This window comes from Salminus brasiliensis, chromosome 11 (assembly GCF_030463535.1).
Source record: "Salminus brasiliensis chromosome 11, fSalBra1.hap2, whole genome shotgun sequence".
In the NCBI taxonomy this organism is placed as follows: domain Eukaryota; kingdom Metazoa; phylum Chordata; class Actinopteri; order Characiformes; family Bryconidae; genus Salminus; species Salminus brasiliensis.
In genome coordinates, this window is record NC_132888.1 from 10066717 (window position 1) to 10083434 (window position 16718).

At 40.8% G+C, this 16718-nt stretch overlaps 1 protein-coding gene across 1 annotated transcript; it reads right to left on the reverse strand.

The window, feature by feature from the left end:
* Positions 1–1814: 1814 nt before the first annotated feature.
* Positions 1815–16396, reverse strand: LOC140565606 (TBC1 domain family member 15). The gene is made up of 10 exons (XM_072691621.1): positions 16011–16396; positions 12127–12312; positions 11324–11442; positions 10226–10329; positions 5210–5277; positions 4552–4698; positions 4130–4220; positions 3830–3978; positions 2911–3052; positions 1815–1964 (listed from the first exon to the last, which is right to left on the reverse strand). Exons 1-10 carry the CDS (start codon positions 16267–16269, stop codon positions 1817–1819), a joined length of 1413 nt encoding a protein of 470 aa, XP_072547722.1. The 5' UTR covers positions 16270–16396; the 3' UTR covers positions 1815–1816.
* Positions 16397–16718: the final 322 nt, after the last annotated feature.

The following is a 16718-nucleotide window of genomic DNA, read 5'->3' on the forward strand; positions in this document are numbered from 1 at the left end:
TTACTTAAGGTTACTGAAATGTCACACAGTAATCTTAAAATAAAACCCATTCCCTTTCCTGCTCAACACCAATAACCCCCATGCATACACACACACACACACACACACACACACACACACACACACACACACTCACAGTCACATACACAAAGGACACTTTGTTTTTGCTTCATAGTCAGATTTTCTGGGCAAAAAAAGCAACAAACTGGGCTAAGCCTTCCCAAGGTCCCAACAGACAGTTCCAACAAAGTGAAGTATTGACATTTCCACACAACACTTCTCCTGAATGCCAAAAAACTGTATATTAAAAAAAAAAAAAAAAAGCTGGGAGTTTCGAGAGGGATGTCCGCACCCAGGGCTATTTATGACCCACTGATACTTGAGCACTGCCAGCTATCAACTGGGATCCACCACATAGGGCCTTCTAGAAGGAGCAGAACTCTCTCTCTCTCTCTCTGGTCGCCTTACACACAAGCTTTCAGAAAATTGAGTGTGTGTGGGATTCTCTCACCACAGTGTCCTAATCGCACTCAGAGGGCAAGCAGCTCTGCCTTTTCACTCACTTAATCTTAATTGAACCACAGAGGCGCCTTGCTAACATTACTGAAGCTCAAACATGTCTAGCATAGCCACAATCAAAAATACAGACAGTCTTTAAAGTTACGACCTATTTATTTAAGATTTGAATGCCTGCTACACTGTACCTCTTGGTCAAATTTGACCAGATAATAAATAGCATCTAAAACAACAACAACAATAATAACAACAACCATGTCATAAATGATAAAATTCTAAATTATGAAACACAATTCAGATATTTATCACAAGTCACATTTTTACTGATTACCTGACTGAATTATTACACTTTTATGAAACTAATTGTGGTTTAAAATACCTGTTTGCATTTTAGTGCTGTCACGCAAAAACCTTGTATCTCCAGAACAGCAACTGTACAGCAGGAGAAAAAAAAACTCATAACTTTCAATAGAAGTCAATGTAAAACAATTTGAGTCATTTCGGAGCATTTCTTTTGGTCCATTCATCAAGAAATTTGACAAAATGTAAAAAAAAAATAAATCCAGATTTACACTATGTCAAAAAATACAGGGTGTTTGTGCGACAGAGATGATTTGGAACTTCAAACATATGCAATGATTGGAAATTACACCATTACCTGTCACCTGTTTGTCTCTTCATTAAGTAACAGCAAGACATTCTTGAAGCTGCTACAAGCTGGTGCACACTGTGCAAATCAAGCCCTTAGTGTTTCAGGAGTGGAGTTCCTTTCCATGTTTGTAAGTTCTTTGTTTTTTCCTTTAATCCAACATACCTGATTCAAACAGCAAGCTATTCATTAGATACAGTGGGGGTAGAGTAGTCTGAGACCAGTAGTGAAGATGTTTCTCATTATAACAACTTGAATAAAAAGTAGAATCTTTGAAATGATAGAGAATAAAGATTTAAATGAGTGGTTGGTTTCATCAGTGTGGTCTCAGGCTTTTTAACCCCACTGAATGAGAGTAAGGCAAACAGAAGATGTGAAAGGCACTTTACAGACGCAAATTTTCAACAAGACATGAAGAGGATGGAGAGAAGGAGATGCTCATGTAGATTCTCCTTTATGTCAAAGGAGATTGAGAGCTGACCGCCATCCCCTTTAGCCCATCTTCTTGAGATTGGTTAAGCAGCATTATTCGGTTTAAAGCCATTTCCTTCACAATGGTACTGTACATGCCTGCTGTTGTCAGTAAGGTCCCGAATTCCAAGCATGACAGATTGCACTGGCCTCTTACAGAGACGTTGAGAAACGTCTAGCTCAGGAGAAGAGGTTGCGGAGCTGGTAAAGGAAGTGCTCCTCTTTGCTCTTGCGCTTTTGACAGTCCCAGGCTGTGCGCTTGCAGTAGTTGTAGAAATGCACCTCAGCTTTCTCCAAGCTTCTGTTTAAGTCCAGTGTTCCCTGCAAACTGCATACACAGACATGTTCTATCATGGATTTTCTATTGTGTATAAATTCACAATACTTTATATTAAGTATAAAGGCATTAAAAGCAAAATAAATAATTTGGTCCCACTTAATATTCATTGTCTATACTTGTAGATTACAGAAGTTGAAATCTAAAGCCAATGCATGTGTATTTACACTGATTAGTCATAACATTGGCACCACTAACAGGTGAAAAACATTGATTTTATCTAAATTGATTTTATCTAAAATGTTTAAATGGTCACAACTTTATCTAAAGTGTGTCAAATCTGTCAAGAGGTGGATATTTCAGGCAGCAAGTGAACAGTCAGTTCTTGAAGGTGATAAATGTGTTAAAAAGCAGAAAATATGAGCAGGAGTAAGGATCTGAGCCACCTTACAAGAGCCATTGTAATGCAAGATTGTGATGCTGGACGACTGGGTCAGAACATCTCTAAAACGTCAAGCAGGTCTTGTGGGGTGTTCCAAAAATGGTACCAAAAGTAGTTCAAGAAAGGACAACCAGTGAACCGAAGACAGGGTCAGGGGAACCTAAGGCTCACCGATGTGATTCATGGAGGCCCCAACTGACAGCCTACAGGACTTAAAGGATCTGCTGCTAACATCTTGGTGCCAGATACTACAGAACACCTTCAGAGTGCTTGTGGAGTCTATGCCTCAAAAGGACAGATCCGGGGACCTACTCAATATCAAGTAGGTGGTTTTAATGTTATGGCTGATCGGTGTACATAAGCTGTACTACTGTAATTGATGTGTAACAGTGAATAGACGACCAGTAGTTGGCTTCTTGTTGCATAGACATTTAATATGTTACTATATAGTTTCTAAAGACACTAAATTTAAAGGGGTACCAATCACTTGGCCACATTAATCACATTCTAAAGCCATCACGTTTGAGATTAAGGGAAGTTAAGGGAACTGCAGACCTATTTGTGAACTGGATGAGCTGGACCTCATTTCTGCAGCTGAGCAGTGCGTCTCTGTTCTCCAGCAAAATGGTGGCACAGATGAAGAGCTCAAATGTGAACTCTGTGTTAATAGCCTGAGGCTCTGTTACTGGCTTGTCCTCTGCAAAATAATCATGACAAGGTTACAACAGTCTGATGAAAATGTTAAGCAGAAGATCTTTTACAAGCACTGAAGAGCCCATTTAGAACTGAGTGGATGCTAATGCTAATACACATAGACATGCTATAGAGACCAAAATCACAGATCAAATTCACCCACCCACCAGTTATTTCACATCAGTAGTCGACAAACAACAACAGATATTAGTCTAGAGGGTGTACCACTACACACACCTACACAGTGATTTAACTGCAGTATGTTTAAGGAACTGGGAGCTAATTGGTCAACAGTGACTTTACTTTTATCAAAACTATGTGTCTGTATTATTTATACAAACACAAAAAGCGTCTGATATTCAGCTGTAAGAAGCTTGGCTTCCACTGGGGGGCAAAAAAACGACATTGGGACCTCCCTAGCTTATGTGTAACCTGATATTCACATATTTTGAAATACCTGTAGAAATCTGACAGTGAAAGCTTTTTCGGAACCAGTTATAATATAATATTTAGTAATATTTTATCACATCTTATATAATAACTTCCCAAAACATTCCTATCCACTTATCAGTCAAGCAGAGTTCAGAGAAATACACAATGACTAAAGATTCTAGACCACAGATTGTACTATATATTTTTATATGTACTACTTACAGCAGATTTGGCTCGAAAACAATGAAATCTACACACATTCCAATGAGAAGAACATCAGAAAAGTTCTGTACTCCCTTTAATGGGATTGAGTCATTATCTAATATATTAGGTTTATAATGCCCTTTACCAAGACTATGCTTGCAGGCCAGTCTCTCCTGATAGCGCGCCCGATCCACTTGCTGAGAGATCAGCTCCAAATGATCGCAGCTAAGAATCTCAAAGAGTCGCAAAGCATCACTGTGCTCAAACTCTCGCTGAAAGCCCAGCAGCAACCACCTGCACAGCACACAGATATACAGAGAGATGGTCTTTTAGAAGGTGAGGACTAAATGTCATCTACAAAGATACAGAATAAAATGATTTCTGTATATTTGTTCATATATACAACACTCAAAACAGACAGAGGACTTAAGTGCAGGCCGTATACCTGTGACAAAATGTAAGTCGGTCCATGTTGTCTGTGACTAGATGAGCATGAAGCTGAGGGTCCAACTCTTTCAGCAGAGCCGCCTCTAGTTCTGGAAAACAGACACACAGATTAAACTAGCAAAAATGTTGTGAGAAAATGATCATGAACAATACTAGAGGACTATAATTGTGGTTTTCAATCTGGGTCCTAAAGCATCACAGCCCTTCCTGAGGAGTGGCAGAGCTGGGAAAACACAAGATGCAGGGCAGTGGTACCCCAGGACCAGAATGGACCCAATAGACATTCCATTCTTCACTAGTTTTATAATATAAAATATCCACATATATTTCACTGGGAGATATGGCCACTACAGAACATGGCTACAGTTAATTGTATTCATCTGCACTGTTATCACTTCATTATACAGACAAAAAACAAACCGATCTTGCGGTGCAGGCCGTCAGCCTGAAAGTCTTTGGAAAACTTTTCCATGTAACAGGAAAAGCTCCAGTACGTGTCCACTTCCGAATCCAAAACCTCCAAGAATCGACTGCACAGATCATTCATACCTTGGGCATAACTGACCTCTGAGAGAAAGAAGAAAGGAACAAAAGGAGAAGGGATGGATGGATGGATGGATGGATGGATGGATAGATAAGTGAGGATGGGTGGGTAGAAGGATGGGTGATTGGATAGGTAGATAGATGGGTGGGTGGGTGTATGGATGGATGGATGGCAAGATGGGTGAGTAGATAAATGGATGGATAGATAGATGGATGGATAATAAATGAATGGGTAGGTGGATGGATGAATGAATAGGTGGGAGGATGAATAGATAGATGAATGAATAGGTGGGTGGATGGGTGAATCGATGAATGGATGGATGGGTGAGTGAATGGATAGGTAGGAGGATGAATAGACAGATGGATGAATGTAAGAAAAAGGAAGGAACAAGAAAGCAAGAGGTTTTTCAAAAGTTACTTTACAAGACAAAAAGAGCCTACATCTGGGCAGACAGTGCATGCATATAAACCTGTGCTGATGTCTAATAATTAGTGCAACAATGCAGCTGAACAAAAAACACAGACAGGGCCTTGCCTGGGTGAAAAGCAGCATAGGTGATGAGGATGTCTCTTAGCACCAGCAGGTTACCCAGACCTTCGTTCCTGCGGACAAAAACACAGGAAAACAGACATCAAACATCAAACACTCTCAGTATAATAAACTCGTCTGGCCAAATCAGACGCTATGAACTGAACTATTTATCTCTGATGAGCAGCATCAGAGAAAGTGAATGAATACAAAAAGAACTGATCAAACTCCAATAAATAAATAAACCTGCAGCATTAAACCTAATCCATTAAGGCTGGGTCTGAGCGATTGAGAACCTCATCCAACCAAACTGGATTCTTATTCTTAAAAATGTATGAAAATACAGGCACTCACTGTCCTTATTGACTATTAATGTTAAATGCATTTAAAAAAACTAAACACTCTGGGCCCCCTAGTGGCTAAAATGCTCTACACAACTGCATAAATTACTTACAGCAGGCAAATTTGTTCATACTTCTTCATGATTCATGTGAATCTGTCAGTTATTTGTTATATTCTTTTATATTTTATATTTTATGATGAACAGATTAATATAAATAATCCACAAATGAAGTGGAATAAAATATTTTTACATTCACAACTACAGATTTTAAAGTTGCCTTTTTGGAGAAGTTTTTTTGTGAAGTTTATAGATATTAATAAGTATGACAATATTTAGAATCCAGTGTATTATTATATGTTCTAATTTTTATATACAGAATAAATGTGTACAGTGTATGTAGTGTATAAAAAATCCCTTATATAAGGTTTATATAAGGTTTACTCAAGGTTCCGAGAAGCATCCTGAAACACTGATAAATTACACAAAACAGTTCCAGTTGAGATATCTAGTCCTTCTCTGACAAAAGTGACTCAATGTACTGTAGACAAAAAATAATCAGATGTTATCAACATTTGAGGTTTAGTGAGAGGATGCAGATACCTTTGCTGTATCTGGGTCCATTGTGTCTCTGCATGTGGAATCTGCAGTCTATATGTGCTTAGAATAATGACCTACATCTGTTACACTGTCAGTCTGCTAAAGAAATCCAACAGTTGCAGTATTTCACCACTAGGTGCCGCAGTTGTACCTGACATATGGGACGTGTATGCAGTCAATAACCTGAGTAGCTTTTAAACATCTGAGAGGGCCTACACACACTGCTGCAATACGTCACTGTGGTGGCAATAAAACTGTAACTATTACAGCCTTCCAGCTTTATCTGTGTCATGTGAAAAAATTATGACACCCAGTGAAAACCTTGCTTTTTTTTAAAGTATTTAAACATACGGGCATCAGGGCAAGACTAAAAGCTGTCAGAGAACACCTCGACCAGGATTTCTGGAACAACAAGCTTTGGACAGGTGAATCTTGAACAGCAAGGGTTTCCTCCCCTGAAATTTCAACTTGCAGTTTCTTACTGATGGTAGACTGTATTTTGACATTGACTGTGGCAAGCGCTACCTGTACATCCTATAGTGACATTTTAGGATTGTTGGAGGCTTCTTTACGCATTGTGTGGTCTGCTCTTGGGCTCTTGAACTTGCTAGGATGGGCTGATCATGTTGGCAGTTGTTTTACTTGTAAATTATTTGGAGGACAGTGGAACATCCGATTCCTGATTGGTCTGAGATCTTTCTAAACCCCTTCCCAGAATCTGCGATCGCCTTTCTGCCATGGTGATCTTCACCACTCACTTCAATATTCAAGTACCAACCCACACTTGATATCTGAGGTTTAAATAAGACAGGCTACTCCAAAATCCTCTCTAACCAGGTTCTGATCATGTGCAGCCAATGTGCTGCACGTGATTCTAATTTTAGGCATTTTAGGCAGTAATGAATGAATGAAAAAAAAAAGACATTTTACAAGTGATTTTAAAGACAATGTATGTATGCATCCCTGCATCTCTGATAGACAATGTTTTAAGACTTGTTTTTGGATGTATGGAAATATGGACATTGAATCTTTAAATCCACAAATTGCAATAACAGGGTCAGGACACATGAGTGCACTGACAAACACTCAACCAGAACAACAGCTGGCAGAACCAGAGCAATTTACATTTGCCTTACATTTGGCACAGACTGATAAGACAGAGCTGTAGATTTGACTTAATCTCGTCTGTGGAGCACCTTAAACTGAATCAGCCTATATCTAGAATTTATGGAGCAGTGTGATATCCTGGACAGGCTCTCCTCCCAAACCTTCTCTGTTAAAGGGCTATTAACCTTATGCTCCCAGGCCTCCCAGAGATGATTAGTAAGTGAATGGGAGTTAGAAGCAAATCTCCCATCCGTATAGAAGTCTTTGTCCTTCCGAACGGAAAATGCCCCCATCCAAGTGTGAAGGCTGAAATAAATGATTGTCGAGCTGACCTTCTTAAACGAGAGAATCTTTCCGATCACTCGTTGGTTAATGTCTAACTTCAGTCAAGCTGAAACGCGAGAGCTTGTTGACTCTGATATGAGACACATTATAGTTATTCTGAGCTCCAAGGTTGTTTGATAAAGCGGTGTGGCAACGAGGATGTGTCTTTTATGTCAATAATAGTTGTTTGTTTAGTTTTTAGCACTAAACGGCATCTGCATTGTTCAGTTAAACCCACCTAGTGTTAACGAAAGTGCAGGCGAATAGTATGAACTTGGCTAAGAATGACTTTTTCATTTGGAACTTAAGTGATTCTGGATGATTTCAGGTTTTAAGGGGTTAAAGCACAGTGGTTAGTTCAGGGCAGGGGTGTTCAACTCTGGTTGTGGTCAGGTCCTGCATTCCCTCCACCTTAAGACAGTCAACAACAGTCTGATGCAATTGGCTACATTAAAACCAGTGAAGGTCTTGGCTATAAGAGCACCCCCACCAAAAAGTACACCACAGTTCATTCAAATTCAATAGTCCAACTTCAACGTTTCAGGAAGTCAGGATCTCTGCTCTACTGTAATTCCACTACTGTACGCCTATGTCTTTTAGACTAGGTCAGAAATCTGCTCCTCTGTTTTTCTCAGAAAGGAACACCTCACCGCTCCCTGACTACAGCTGATCACCATTTACGTTCCAACTAACTAGACAAGTGTCTCTCAACCCTGGTCCTGGGGGCATCCTGCCCTGCACATTTTAGTGCTTTCCCTGCTCCCAGCACACCTGATTCAACTAATCAGCTCATCAACAAGCCCTCTCTGAGTTACAGTGAGCATTGAGCATCTCTTACCTACATTTTGGCTAAACATTTTGAAATCAGCTTGGTCATAAGGTAGAGATTGTGGATTTCTGCAATATTTCATCACGGTTTTTTTTTTCCTTTTTTTTCTCCTTTTTTATGATTTCAAACTGGATTTTTCTTTTAATTTAAAACAAGATCATTTTCTCTTGTCATCCATTGAATGTTAAAAGGTTTTGTTCATTCCCCTGTATGACAGCGACAATATGCAGGTTCAGAGTGGGGTTATATCTCTGAAGTGTCTGACACATAACAGTGTTCCTCATCATGACTTTGTTCATATTCTCGATCATAAAAGTCCAGGAGAATAAAACACATTATAGTGCCATAATACAAGTTAAATGTCTACTTACAGATATCCAAACATCACCCGACTACAGTGAGGAAAACTTTTTAAATGAATCCGCCCTCCCCCACTTGTAGAACTCCATTTACAAAGCACACACACACACACACACACACACAGTCCTCAACTCACACATAATGCCCTAGTTACTTAATGTAGTGCCACTGTTTTATCTTACTGCCATATCTACATGCTATACTGCTATAGATGCACACTAGTGCCACAGCTACACACTACTGTGCCACAGCTACACGCTACTGTGCCACAGCTACACACTACTGTGCCACAGCTACACGCTAATGTGCCACAGATTCATGCTATGGTGCCACAGCTACACACTACGAAGTACACAGCTACACACTACGGTGCCACAGCAACACACTACGGTGCCACGGCAACACACTACGGTGCCACAGGAACACACTACGGGGCCACAGCTACACACTACGGTGCCAGGGCTACACACTACAATGCCACAGGAACACACTACAGTGCCACAGGAACACACTACGGTACCACAGCTACACACTACGGTGGCACAGCTACACACTACAATGCCACAGCAACACTCTACGATGTCACAGCAACACTCTACGATGTCACAGCTACACACTACGGTGCCACAGCTACACACTACGGTTCCACAGCTACACGCTACTGTGCTACAGCTACACACTACGGTGCCACAGCTACACACTACGGTTCCACAGCTACACGCTACTGTGCTACAGCTACATGCTACTGTGCCACAGCTACACACTACAATGCCACAGCTACACGCTAATGTGCCACAGATTCATGCTACGGTGCCACAGCTACACACTACAATGCCACAGCTACACGCTACGGTGGCACAGCTACACACTACGATGCCACAACAACACTCTACGATGTCACAGCTACACACTACGATGTCATAGCTACACACTACGGTGCCACAGCTACACACTACGGTGCCACAGCTACACACTACAATGCCACAGCTACACACTACGGTGCCACAGCTACACGCTACGGTGCCACAGCTACGCACTACAATGCCACAGCTACACGCTACGGTGGCACAGCTACACACTACGATGCCACAACAACACTCTACGACGTCACAGCTACACACTACGATGTCATAGCTACACACTACGATGTCACAGCTACACACTACGATGCCACAGCAACACTCTGCGATGTCACAGCTACACACTACGATGTCATAGCTACACACTACGATGTCACAGCTACACACTACGATGTCACAGCTACACACTACGGTGCCACAGCTACACACTACGGTGCCACAGCTACACACTACTACATACATCTTTTTTCAGCATATTTTTTATGTCTGTACTACGAAGCTACACATTCCCAGGTTTTTTAGGATGTGTGGAAACCCTGACAACTGCTCACAAGAAAATCTTCAAGAACCCTTAAAAAAGGCATGATGCTAAATACACTTACATGTAGTAAGCCAGGTCTCTGTCAGTTCTAGGGACATCTTTGTCAATGATACGTATGGCCTCTTGAAGCTCTTCCAGATCAAAAGTCACCCGTTCAAATAGCACCTGCATGTAAAGAAGTCAAACATGACCATTCGAATAAGAAAATTATCATGTTTAATCACACAGAGGAGTCAGTAACAACCTTTTTCTTCAGGAATGCCCAATTGATCATAGCAATCATAAAAGCCTTTTTAAGGGCCCACACTACAAACAGTCTGTCATTAAAATGTTTAGATGTGCAGTACTTCACATAGTGTAGCACTATTAGCACTTAAGCACTTTTGCTTTATATCAAATCAATACCACTGTGTGTCCTTGTACTAGGTAGTATGTTGGATCATTGGGTCGGGGGTTCATAGTTTATTCATATTAATACTGTTATTCAACATAAAGGTGCCTGTGTGTAATGTAATTTAGATGCACTGCCAAAGGCTTAGCACTAATGTGGTGCTATTCACAACAGGCCAGAACACACTAGGGCTGGGCGAAATGGTAAAAATACTATATTGTGATATTTAAAGACATTTTCACGATACACAATATTTATCACAATAAATCATAACCACAGACTAAATACATCAGTAGCGACAGATTCTTAAAATATTAAAAAGGATTTTCATTCAACATCTGTTGCACTTAATCTCATTAAGCCAGTCTAATTACACTGTTAACCTAATTAAACCTGCAGTCGATCAATGTTGTTAAGCACTAACAATATATTAGAAAAGCACAGTGTAACACAATAACAAAATTTATCACAATACGATAAATCATTATTATATTGCCCAGCTCTAGCACATACATACTCCGTTTCTACATCTGCCTGATTTAAATAAACCCAGCTATCAGCGAACTCGAGATTATGGGCATTAGAGCTGAGGTCTTAATCAATAAGGTCTAATGGGGGAACTGAGTTCCAAATACAGTAATTCACATATCGTCATACGTATCGTCATACATAGCAAAAAATAATGCTAGAATTAACCATATAATCCACTCTTTGTAGCCATAACACATGCAGAGCTTAATTTTCTCAGAGGATGTGTTTTCTTTTTACCTGAGCCTGAAGCTCCAGAAAGGACATGGTTTCCCTGACCTCTTCCGACTGGTATTGCTGTTGCTCTCGTTCCCTCTCCTGCCTCTGTTCAAAATACTGCACTGCTGCTACCAGTTCAGCTAAAAACAAGTAAGAGAAAAAATAACAGAGGAGAAAATAGTAAGGTTGTAAATCTAGAACTTGATTTCCTTCAACATGATTTTTTAATTAGCTACTTTGAGGTCAGTTCTCAGCTCTTTTTTTATTGCCCACATGGGAAATTTGGTTTGCAGAATGGCTTAACAAAAAGACACATCAGTCATAAATAAAAACAAATAACAGGACAGAAACATTAAAATAGTGTTACAAATAAAATAACAATAAAATAGAGACATTCATGAAAGCATGAAAATTAAATTTTTGTGCGTATACTTAAAAAACAAAAATTAATTTAAAATGAAAAATTCTCTGTAAAAATAACGCACCTTGAGTGAAGCCTTAGAAGAACCACATTTAGTTCCATAAAGAACAAAAGCAATTGTTTGAGAGGATCCTTTAGAAGGCTTCTCTTGGTGTGAGGTTTCCTTACCAATTTGAGTGTTCATACTCACACATCTCAGTTACTAACATGGTTCTTCATTAAACCAAAAGTGGTTCTTCTATAGCATTGTTTAAAGAACCCTTTGTAGCACCTTCAATTCGAGAGTACTGGAAAAGAATGCTTATACATGTTAAACCTGGTCTTAGGAATTTTGTACCTCTGCCCGAAGGGATTACCAGTCTAGTTTACATACAAATAGGAACATCTCGGAATTGGGCTTTACCATCAGTGCCATTGAGACGAAGACGAATGGCTCCAGGAAGCAGCTGCTGCCACTTTCTCTTCATGACCTCGTATCGGACAGTCATTTGCTCCAGCAACAGGGGGCGCTCCAGGGCCGTTGAGCTGCAGGGGTACATCCCAAACAGGAAGCGCCACACTGGCCCCCGTTCTGCAGGCGACACACCCCCTAAAACATCCAAAGTGAGTCATTTTAAAAAGGTGGATTTTTAGTGTTTATTTTTTTGACATTATGTGAATCTGACAGTGGTTCTTAAGGTTGGGTCACAATTCCATGATGAATGCACCAATAGAAATGGAGAATTCTGTTAGAAATAGAAAAAGAAATTCTGCTTTATTTGTTTGCATTTATAATATTCATAATAAGGGGTTCATAATAATATTCATGTCTGTGAAACTCTGCAAATAATATTTGTGCAAAATTCTATAATATTACTCTATGGTCTCAGTCCACATGCTTCTTTCGTTTTCAGTTCATGTATCCCTCAGCTTATAAAATGCATGTGAAAAGTGTGTCCTTCAGCAGCAGCTCAATTTGTAATTGTGAGTTCCAATGAAAGAAATGCAGAAATACCAATTCTCGCATAATGCTGCTTTAAACAGGCTGTTCTAGTTACTGTACCTTTAGAACTGACCTACAGTATGTAAACAACCTCTTTCTGATGCACGGTGCCTCATTAAAACAGTTTTAAACAATCTACATATCTTTAAAGTGAACAGGCAGATGTCACATCACATGTCAATATGCTCATGGTTGTGACATCACAACTATGATTATTTCAAAAAGGGGGGTTTTCAGCTTAGTTATGGACTGGGGATAGAAAATCCCTGTGGGTTATTTATTTATTCTGGACATTTTAGTGATTCCCTAGTTCAAACACACATGGGATGAGTGCAAATGAAAGCAGAAGTATACAGTCACTGTTAGACAAGAACTATCTATCTCCAAAATGGCAACATTACAGGAGAAGGAAAACACTTTTTTAACTTTCAATGAACATCAAAGTAAAAAATATTTTATTTAGTCATTCTGAAGCATTTCTATTGGTCCATCATCATGCAAATTTGAATGATTGTAAAAAACCATATGTAGGTATTGGGACACATTTCACCTACAGGAGCTTTAAAATCATCCCATTCTAAATCCATAGGCTTTAATATGGAGTTGGTCGCTATGATAAAAATACTCTATCACGATATTGAAAGACATCTCATGATGTATGATATTTATCACAATACATGTAACCACAGACTAAATACCTCAGTAGCGACAGATTCCTAAAAACTACTCAACATATGCTGCACTGCTTCTAATTAAACCAGTCTGATTACACTAAAACCTGCAGCTGATCAGGGTTTATTAAGCTCTAACAATATCCTTGATATGCTTAGAAATACATAATGTGTATCGAGATAACAAAACTGATCATGATAAGATAAAACACTGTCATATTGTGCAACTCTAGTTGTGCAATATGACAATATTTTATCGTATTGTGATCAGTTCTGTTATCGCGATACACAACTACACTGTACCTCTTGTTCCAGAATTCAGTGAGCTCTTTAAAACCACCCATTCTTTCACGAATGTGGGGGAAGGCAGACTGCATGGCTAGGTGCTTGATTTTATACACCTGTGGCAAAGGGACTGAATGAAACACCTGAATTATATAATTAAATACCTTTGTCTCTCATTTTTAATATTTGTCTCTGATTTGTAATAATGTATTCATTATTTTTAAGTACAAGAACATCTATTACTAAGTGCACATTTATGTATTAGTTTTTTTGTTTATTTGTTAAATAAGATTTCATTACTACAACACCTTGTAGTCGTGTTCCAAAGCCTAGGCTGCATTTCTCGCTTGCTGCATCATAGAAGGCCAAAGTATAGGACCTTTCATATACAGCCCAGAAATGTAGCCCCCATTTGGAGCGATTTGGAGGATGCAGCTGATGTATCCTCAGTTACCCACACTTCTCAGCGTACATAAAAGGAAGGACCAACACCACAAAATTGGTTCCATTTGTGTGACCAACAGCCTACAGTTTCGGGATAAGCTTGGACCGAATATATATATTTATTTATTCCACTTTAAAATAAGCATTAAAAATAAAAGAACCCTAACTTTAACATACGGTTCAGTCTGAACACACTCCATTAGGACAGAGTACAGCCTGGCTATAAGCACTGAGTTCATCAACACAATCTCTAAAACCCCCTTCAACTAAAGAACTGCTGTATCAGCACTAACCATGTGATTGCATCAGAGAGACCTTTTACTCAAGCTCTTCTGTTTGTGTACAAAGTCACTGGTGTTGGGTGGTGTTGCTTTACTGCATGATTACAATCGGATCACTTTACCTAAAGTTGTTGATCCAATTACTCACTAGTGTGTGTAACCTAGTAACTAGTCTCCAGCCAAAGAAAGACACCAAAGACCAAAGCAAGGCCTAATCCCCCACTCCCTGAACTTTATCCCCTCTCTTAAAGCTCTTAAGAGAATCTCATTATGCAAGCAGTTAGCTTTAGACGGCTTGTCCCGCAACCTAATCAAGTGTGTTTCGGATACGCGTGAGGCACAGCCCACACAGTGACGGCCTGTTTACATCACGTGACGTTCTTCATGCCTGCACACCGTTACAATAAGTGTGTGTTCTTTAGCACTGCAACAGCTCAACTGAAGTTTGCTTGAAGCTAAGATGTGCTAAAGGCCAAATGGGAAACGGCCAACGCAGCACGGTGATCGCCACTGGCACAGATTCCAGACTGTGGCCAAAAAGCACCGCACACACACACACACACACACACATACACACACACACACACACAACAAAGCTTACTTTAGAAATCTACTGAGCAGCTTAAAGCAAGACTGTGGTAGAAAACAAATCACGAGTAATTCTGCTTACGCTGAGGTTATTTACAGCAGAACAGAGATAACCCAAGATGCTAGTATAGCAGTCTATCAGTCTATCAGTCTATCAGTCTGCCTTAGCCGCTGCTGATGTAGTCGTGTGTGCAAATGTGACCAAAGCCTGCACTGTAAAACCTAGAATGATGGACCCTTTCAGGGGTTTTTTGATGGACAACTGTACAGACCAAGCACAACTGATCAGCACCACCAAGCTTATCGACCAGTATGACCTAGTTTGTTCACCAGCATGTCTAAGCTGGCTGACCATCATGACCAGCACGACAAAGCTGGTGGACCAACATGACCAGCATGTCTAAGCTGGCTGACCAGCATGACTAGAATGTCTAAGCTGGCTGACCATCATGACCAGCACGACAAAGCTGGTGGACCATCATGACCAGCATGTCTAAGCTGGCTGACCATCATGACCAGCATGTCTAAGCTGGCTGACCAGCATGACTAGAATGTCTAAGCTGGTTGACCGGCATGACTAGCATGACCAGCACGACAAAGCTGGTGGACCAATATGACCAGCATGTCTAAGTTGGTCGACTGGCATGGACTGGACTAAGATGATTGACCAGAATGATGAGCATCACCAAGCTGGTCAACCGGCATGATCAGCATGTCCAAGCTGGTCAGCAAGACCAAGCGGATCAACCAGCAGAACCGGCATCACAAAGCTGGATGACCAGCCAAAATTAAGTGCAATACACACTAAGCTGGTCAAGAGCTGGTTAATCAGCTATGATTAAACACATAAACTATTAAAGATATCGCCAATCACATCAATCAAGATGATAGTCAGATATCAATTTTATTATTTCATATATTCAGATATTAGAATTGAAAAATAAAAAAGGTTTAAATATCCTAAATAAATAAAACATAAGACACACACACACACACACACACACACACACACACACACACACACACACTCGGTTACCGTTTTTAAAGATGTGCATCCTCAGTCTGGACTCGTCCACTCTGCCCTCAGAGTCCATCACTCCGGGCAGCTGGATGCTGGCGCAGGGCGACGCGCCGCAGCTCACCGGTGCCACACGCGACTCCCTTACCAGCTGCTCGAGCGTGCCGTTGGGTCTCCTCCCGTCCCGGCCGTTACTTCCCGAGCACAGTTTACCTCTCCCGTCCAGCCTACACACACTGCGAGGGGAGGGGACCGCTGTTTGACCGGTACACGCCATATTCCGTCAGGACACCCCGTTACCCGAAGGCCCATTACAGTCAGCTAGACTCTCGGCATGAGCGGCTGTTTTCAGTGATTGTGTGTTCGTGAGAAACCGGGAGCCGTTCACTCAGCTCGTGCTCAAACTCAACAAGTCGGTAAACTTCACACACCCCTCCCCTTCCCTCCCCTATCATCCCCTTCCCTCCCCTCCCCTATCATCCCCTCCCCTTCCCTCCCCTATCATCCCCTCCCCTCCCCTATCCTATCATCCCCTCCCCTCCCTTCCCCTATCATCCCCTCCCCTCCCTTCCCCTATCATCCCCTCCCCTCCCCTCCTCCTGTCATATGACCACACAGTGCTCACTTTCATCTGGGTTCAGTCCGGGGACATGTGCTCGACGCCCCCTTGTGGTCCTTTCACCTACATCATCAGATAACCATAGCCATAACATTAAAACCACTGAC